Genomic DNA, 8,123 nt, shown 5'->3' on the forward strand with positions numbered 1-8,123 from the left:
ACTATCCTAACCGAGAGGCACGGGGTGGCAGCATCATGTTGTGGGGGTGCTTTGCTGCAGGAGGGACTGGTGCACTTCACAAAATAGATGGCATCATGAGTCAGGAAAATTATGTGGATATATTGAAGCAACATCTCAAGATATCAGTCAGGAAGTTAAAGCTTGGTCGAAAATTGGTCTTCCAAATGGACAATGACCCCAAACATACTTCCAATGTTGTGGCAAAACGGCTTAAGGACAACAAAGTCAAGGTATTGGAGTGGCCATCACAAAGCCCTGACCTCAATACTATAGAAAATGTGTGGGCAGAACTGAAAAAGCATGTGTGAGCAAGGAGGCCTACAAACCTGACTCAGTTACACCAGCTCTGTCAGGAGGAATGGGCCAAAATTCACCAAACTTATTGTGGGAAGCTTGTGGAAGGCTACCCAAAGTTTTTGAACCAAGTTAAACAATTTAAAGGCAAATGCTACCAAATACAAATTGAGTGTATGTAAACGTCTGACCCACTGGGAATGTGATGAAAGAAATAAAAGCTGAAATAAATTATTACTCAGATTAAATGTCAGGAATTATTCAAATGTATTTGGCTAAGGTGTATGTAAACTTCCGACTTCAACTGTAGACTTAAAATCACTGGCCACTTTAATAAATGGAACACTAGTCACTTTAATAATGTTTACATATCTTGCATTACTCATCTCATATGTATATACTGTATTCTATACTATTCTACTGTATCTTAAGTCTATGCCGCTCTGACATTGCTCATCCATATATATTGTATGTGTATATGTTTAGTTCCATTCCTTAATTTGATTTGTGTGTATTGGGTATATGTTGTGAAGGTGTTAGATATCACTTGTTAGATATTACTGCACCGTCGGAGCTAGAAGCACAAGCATTTCACTACACCCGCAATAACATCTGCTAAACACATGTATGTGACCAATCAAAATGGATTTGATTTGTGAAGGCTGGCCTTAGACTGATTTAAATGTGTAAAGGTGCAGCTATTACCATCACAATTAGGTTAATCTAGGTCGTTAACAGGTATGCCAGTACATCACTGTTTACATTGTGTCTTTGTTTACATTTAATTTCATACCGGAAGCAACAAGGCAAGCAAAACAAATAACTGATATTCAACACAACAACAGTACATTAATTTATTGTTTTGGAATTAGTATAATATAAAACAGTGCCCCTCCAAGACTAACCATATTTGGTTATACCCTACTGAGTATTTCCCACCCCCCTTTAGCTGAGACAGGTCGAACAGTTCTCTCTACAACCCAATATTGTCAACATACAGTGTCAACATTGTATTTGTTTCATTATTGTTTTTTTCTCTTAAATTACTAATGGAATTTTCTTGTTGGCACAATAAAAGTAGACATTGGTAAAATTTATATCATTTGAATTAGTTATCAATATTGCAATGTTTAGAAATGCGGGCTTTTATTTTGAAGGTTTAGTGATTACCATACAAAATTGACGTCCTCGTTTGTGCTGCTGGCAGAATAGTAGTTAGTCACTTCTTGGTTCCTTTCTTGCATCCTTTTTGGTTTGAAAATGTTTCTGAATGCTCTTAGCTAGCTTTTATATCAACAACCCAAAAAAAACTGTTGGATGCTGATCGAAACTGAATCTCAAACGGACATACGTTAAAGGCAGAAATACTTTACTCATGCAACGTGCACGCGCAGGCGTGGCTCACGCTCGTTTCCGCCACCCCTCCCCCCTAGCGCGTACACGCGAAGTAATTCATTGTATCGGATTGAAACGAGGGTTATCGACGAAGCAGCATTGCTCTGGGAAAACGACTACTAGCCATCTAAACAACAGGTAAAACTACTTTTGAATCACTTATCGAAAGAAAAGTGTCATATGACAACATTGGTGGAGTGTAATTATCGGATAAATTGTTAGAAAGTTGTCTCTTACCGTCGTCTGTCTCGCTTTTCCAATCGAGCGGAGGAGTCCTCGATTGTTTCCGCACTGACAGCCAACTGGCTAGTTAGCCAACACTGTTGACAACTAAGCTCCATTGTTTTATCACAAAGTTTTTATCCCCATCTGAATTGAATCGCGCCCATGTAGTTAACGCACGGAAGTTAACTTGGTACAGCGAGCAGTAACGAGTCAGTGTTTCAAACAAACCGGCGTGTCAGTTTGTTGCTAGTTAATGTAACAATTACGTTCGCTAACTAACTTGACCAGTGGTAAACTAGCCAAACTCGAACGTTATCGATCATCAACACGACCATATTCTGTTAGCTATATTAACTGTCTTCTGCCAAGTAGTTAACTACTGTGGCTGTTTTTTGTGTTTTTCTTCTCTTTTACGTGCAATCCTGTAAGCGGGTTCTAACATTGGCTAGCTACGGTAGCTACTCTTCTTAGCTAGTTATTTGACTGTGTTAGCTATCAAACCCCATTTGTTCAGATCTGATTGGGTGGCTCAGCTTGGCCCATACATTGCAAGTATTAGTGTTGGTCTCTAACGACCTCCTTTTTGTATTTCATGTTTTACAATTTTCACTTCAGTGACCAGAGTCTGTTTAGCGGGTGGAGAGCTAGCAAGTGAGTTTGTTTGGAATGTGACGATCTGTTGATGTCTTGACGCCATCTTACTGAACATTTTAACGACCCACCCTATAGGCAAATGTACTTAGCTATAGTAGCTAATGTTAGCTACTTAAATTATTGTCCATCCTAAATAGTCGGAGTTGATGTCTGGTCAGCCAATAAACTCAAATCTGCATTACGGTTTCTGATTCTGTCTTGCATGTGAGGAACTTCATTGCACTGCTCATGCGGTTAATGGGGACATCACTGATCGCTACGATACTGCGTGACATAAATACTTACCCCTCGATCACAGCAACGGTGTTATTGCGCAAAATGGTAGCTATGCAGCAGTATCTGGATACGGGTGAAAGAAAAGTTCAACGTTCTGCTACCATTTCTGTCAAGCCGTCATTTGACTACCTTCCCTGTGGACACCGTGCCGTGGTTGAAGCTAACGCCTCAACAGTGTAACTGCGTTTTGGTACACCAGAAGTACATTAATTTCCAATGGAACACTGTATTTGCCTTGCAGCATTGAGTTGCAGGGGCAGTTGCACTAAGTTCTGTGTGGTGTATACATGTCGGCCACACGTCCCATGTATCTTAGACTGAGTGACATGTTTTCCACTTTGAGTGACCATTCATTCAGGGTCCTGAATTGTGATCCTAACATTCAACAATTAGTTTCACCTGAGCATCAATCCAATAACTAAATAGATGGCATCATTCTCTCTCCCTCCTCCTTGCACACATATCTACATGAGGAAACTCACTCAACGGTTATTAGTGGGGATTACCAGCTTACGGTGTAGGGTATACACCACACCTGCAGTTTGTTCTGAATCAACAGCCTGGTTGGTTAACATTGGTTGTTGATCTCTGCCCAGGCAGGGAATTGTAGGACACTGACAGACAGCCAGCGGGTTAAATATCAACGTAAACTATCCTTTAACCTCTGCTGGTGCTGAACCCTGTGTTTTTCCTCTGGGGGGGTCATTCAAGAATACAAGTTTGGCTGTAAGCTTTGCTTTCCCCACAATAGTGTTGAAGAGTCCAGTCAATCGATCCCACTGATCCTATGAGGCCACGGACGTTGTGAAAACCTGTTCAATATGAGGCTGTTATCTTTCTTGTGTTTCTTCATGCGTCTTCACTCTTCTCAGGCATGGCGGCGATTCGTAAGAAGCTGGTGATCGTGGGAGATGGTGCCTGTGGGAAGACCTGTCTGTTGATAGTCTTCAGCAAAGACCAGTTCCCCGAGGTCTACGTACCCACTGTCTTTGAGAACTATGTGGCTGACATCGAGGTGGACAGCAAGCAGGTAATGCATACAGACGCTACCACACGCTGTCTATTTCTCAGTTGAATGTGTAAACCAGGTTAGGTGGAATACATAGGCCTAATTGCTAGCAGGTTTTCAGGGGTGGCTTCAGTGTTGGCGTGTTTCAACGGTGGCATTGCTGGTCTTGGCTGTCGTGGTATCGGCTGGTTAGGATTGAGCTGAATTTAGGAGGAGGCAGATGGGTATAATGGCATGGCACATGTTTATTCAGTTGACCAAGTAATAAAAACATATTAGGTGCAGCATATGCTCCTGAATAATGTCATGCATATGTAATCTAAAGCTGTAATGTAAGATCTTATGGCACTTTATTAGATAGAGATCCGAGGGGGTTATAAACCCAGGTGTCCTGTCCTTAATATGCTTTGACCAGAAATCTGGGACGTCTAGCCTAGTTTTTATTGGCTAAATTAATTCCACTTCATGTGTCATACTCGTAGAAGTGTCTTGCTCTAATTTGCTTTCCCCACTTTCCCTTGGTAGTGAATTTTATTTTTTCCCTTTAGTGTGTCAGTTATGAATGCCTTCATGAAATGTCCAGTTATCCATTTTCAATGTGTTGTTTTTCTGACATTGTCCTCTTATTCATTAGTCATTGAAGTTGACCTACCTCTAAAACCAATATCCAGTTTTTCCAAACAATGTCCTGTATGTCCACGAAAGTCTGCAGTAGGCAGACCTCATTAACTGTTGAATTTACATTTGACTCTTTATATAGATGGCACATCTATGGTTTATTTCTGTTGGCCGGTTTTTGCTGATAAACCAAGTCACTAGAACAGCTGCCATCCATCCACATGAACACTAGCAGCTGCCATCCATCCACATGTACACCTTGTCCAGTAGGGACTAAATAGGAAATAGTTTTGAAATGGACAGTCTTCTAAGAAGGTGAAATAAATAAGATGAATAATAGATATATTGGATTGTGGGTAGTACGGCCCCGGTTTCAAAACAAGGTCCCGGTTTGATACATATTGTAGTTCCATATGTATATTTTATAGCAAGTTCTTAAAGTATCACAATCCTCAACGGTATAGAGATGTTTGTTGTTGTTGCACGTCTAGCCCTATGTGGATTACCAGTGGTGGTTGTCTACTCTGTACTAGGTGGAGCTGGCTCTGTGGGATACAGCTGGCCAAGAGGACTACGACAGGCTTCGCCCCCTCTCCTACCCCGACACTGACGTCATCCTCATGTGCTTCTCCATTGACAGCCCAGACAGTTTGGGTGAGGTCACACACACACACTCAGACTTGCCCTCTGTCTTACCATCATCAGCACACAGTTTCCTTTTATGTCCATTGCCATTGCTGGAATAGAGGTGGTTTGTTCAACCCATTCTGGCTAGTGAAGTTCTCACTCACACACAAGCATAAGACAGCAATAGCTCTTCTCTCCAACCTTCTGTACTGTACACTACCTACAGCTGGCCTAGCGCACTGGGGCATTGGCGCGTGTGCGCCTGTCTGACCCCCCCCCCCCCCCCCCCCAACCTTTTGCTTTTTTACAGAGAACATTCCAGAGAAATGGACTCCCGAGGTCAAACACTTCTGTCCCAACGTTCCCATCATCCTCGTAGGCAACAAGAAGGACCTGCGCAATGATGAACACACACGTCGCGAGCTGGCCAAGATGAAACAGGCACGTAGAAAGAACACCACTGTTTTCCATCTCTGCACCAACTCTTCAGACTTCAGAAACTGGGTTGAGAAATAAAGTTCCACATTGGCCACAAAGCTTTTGGGGAACTTGCCCGAGGTCTAGACCAGGGATGGGCAACTTTGATGGGGGTGGGGGCCACAAAATCTGAACTCATCTTGAGGGACCGCATTTGCCTGGGGGGTCTGCGTACCCACATCCATCCCTCCCACATTGTGAGCAAAACATATTAGTGCCCCCCCTCTCCCTCTTGACAGCGGGAGACATTGTTGAAGTTAATTTCATGCAATTCTACACATTTTGTCATGGGGTGTAGAGAACACTGTTGCCGTTTTTAAAGCAGGTTTGCTGTTACTCGAAACTTTGCCATGGGGTGAAGACGACGTAGCAATTTTATAACAAATGTAATTTATTCTGCTTGTTTTGCCATGAGGTGAAGGTGGAAAAATGTCTGTTTTTTAGAGCCAATTTCCTACAATTCTACACATTTTGCCACATTGTGGAAAGAATTGTTTGTAGTTTTTAATATGATATCTGGGTGAGACTAAAGAAATCTATGTGGGCCCCCGTCAATGTTCCCTCAAATTCTTTCCAGCACTGGTTTGCTGAGTGCGAACTTAAACGTTGTAAAAATTGAAGTGCAACTTCCAGCAAAAAAAACAATATAAGAAAATACAACCCATAACATTTAAACATGGGAATAGCTGTTCAGTCATTGTCTACAGTAGCAGCCAATGTGTGGTGTTCAATGTAGGTCGACATTCCATGAGACTTTCGAAAAGACTATGCAGGGCTTGACATTAACCTGTTTATCCACTTGTCCTTCAGACAAGGTGACTGAAAATGTTTGATGCAAGAAACCACTTTCAAAATAAAATGCATTGTTATTCCCATACCATTATTACAGAGAATCAGACAAGGGCCTTAAATTGATACGAATGCCTTAAAAAGGGCCCACTGGCCGCCAGTTTATTTTATATACTTTTTTATTTTACCTTTTTATGGAACTAGGCAAGTCAGTTAGAACCGATTCTTATTTACAATGACAGCCTTTTCCATCCCTGGCATATGCCATTCAACTGTATCACTCTTTCCCCATTATATGGTCAGGTTGTCCTGACAGTGTCTCTTAACTCTCTCTGTAGGAGCCAGTGAAGCCAGAGGAGGGCCGCGACATGGCCAACAGGATTGGAGCGTTCGGCTACATGGAGTGCTCAGCCAAGTCGAAGGATGGGGTGCGGGAGGTGTTTGAGATGGCCACCAGGGCGGCGCTACAGGCCCGGAGGGGCAAGAAGAGCAATAAATGTCTCCTGCTGTAGAGTGCATGACAGGACCATGTACCAGGGGCTCTGGCAAGTGTGTGTTTGGAGAAGCACCCGTTTACATCCCACCAAATCCCTGACCCCCCCCTCCTCCACCCCCCTCACACTCGCCGGCCGCTGGAGCTTGTCTCCTTGCTTTGGGAGATGATCCCTGAACGTAGGTTTTTTTCTAGTTTTTTATTTTAATTTTTACTCATTTTTAAAAAGTCATGGAAAACATTTATCAGTATTTAAATTGGAGGTGAGGGGAGAACCTGGGACTGCTTTTTGTTTTAAAATGCTTTACCTTGAAATCTTTCACCTTCCAAATGCTGTTGTTGGGCCTGTCGGGAGAAGGGCTGGCCTCGGGACTGCCAGTTAAGTGCTCTGCCTGGACTCTGTTGGCTGCTTTCAGTTTGTTTGGAACACAAACAGGGCTGATAACTGCTTTAAATTGTAGTCTCTGTTATGTACAAATCATTCTTAGTTTTTGGATGTGAAACCGTAAAGTAAGTGTTGAAACAAATAAACAGGAAAACATGATGTATGCAAATCTGTAAATATAAGGCATGGGTATATTCATATGTACACACGTACATAACTGGAAACTGTATTTTTAAACTAGCCTTAGTTACATTGTGTAATAAATTACATTCTTTAACACATTTCCTTTTTTTTTTTGTGGTGTGAGAATTGAATGACTGCACTAGTGAGGATGTTTTTCTGGGATGTTAAAGGTTGAGAACCACCTGACAACAATCTTAATTTATTTGACAAAACCCCTTTTCGATCAGTGGTTGTTACAAAACGCTTAACATATACCCATAAGAGCAATCCATGCAGAAGCACAGTGGTCAGGAAATACTCCCTAGCCTCGAAAGAAGAAACCTGGAGTGCCCAGATTCAGTGGTGACCAGTCCAAATCTGAGTTGGCTATTCTTTTTGACATACGCTTGGGGTCAATAAGGATTCCAAGTTTTAAAATATATTTTTTTTATATATACAATTATTCTTGTCGAATATTAATCAATTATGCTGTTTGTAAGAAGGTCAAGCTTCTAGCCCCTTACATTGTGACAATTGGCTTATAAATTACAACTTCATAGCTGGCACAAAATATTTCGTGCCAGGTTTGAGACGAGTCATTCTGTTTGCGGAGCTTCAATATTTGTCTGCTGTCAAGACTGCAACTGAAAAAACAACGGATAACCATTTGAGGCAGCAAAATCTGACACGGCTGCTAA

The 8,123-nt window shown here is 42.0% G+C and overlaps 1 protein-coding gene across 1 annotated transcript; it reads left to right on the top strand.

The window, feature by feature from the left end:
- The first annotated feature begins 1,724 nt into the window (after positions 1-1,724).
- rhoab (ras homolog gene family, member Ab) lies at positions 1,725-7,540 on the top strand. The gene is made up of 5 exons (XM_064923275.1): positions 1,725-1,848; positions 3,738-3,895; positions 5,026-5,146; positions 5,430-5,560; positions 6,724-7,540. Exons 2-5 carry the CDS (start codon positions 3,740-3,742, stop codon positions 6,895-6,897), a joined length of 582 nt encoding a protein of 193 aa, XP_064779347.1. The 5' UTR covers positions 1,725-1,848; positions 3,738-3,739; the 3' UTR covers positions 6,898-7,540.
- The last annotated feature ends 583 nt before the right edge of the window (positions 7,541-8,123 follow it).

The sequence above is a fragment of the Oncorhynchus masou genome, chromosome 18 (genome assembly GCF_036934945.1).
Source record: "Oncorhynchus masou masou isolate Uvic2021 chromosome 18, UVic_Omas_1.1, whole genome shotgun sequence".
Lineage (NCBI taxonomy): Eukaryota > Metazoa > Chordata > Actinopteri > Salmoniformes > Salmonidae > Oncorhynchus > Oncorhynchus masou.

Excerpts from the sequence above, each read along its gene's own strand:
- rhoab (XM_064923275.1), top strand. The coding sequence starts at position 3,740 with ATGGCGGCGATTCGTAAGAAGCTGGTGATCGTGGGAGATGGTGCCTGT. Across the intron at positions 3,896-5,025 it reads TCGAGGTGGACAGCAAGCAG|GTGGAGCTGGCTCTGTGGGA; the intron begins GTAATGCATACA and ends ACTCTGTACTAG. Across the intron at positions 5,561-6,723 it reads AGCTGGCCAAGATGAAACAG|GAGCCAGTGAAGCCAGAGGA; the intron begins GCACGTAGAAAG and ends CTCTCTCTGTAG.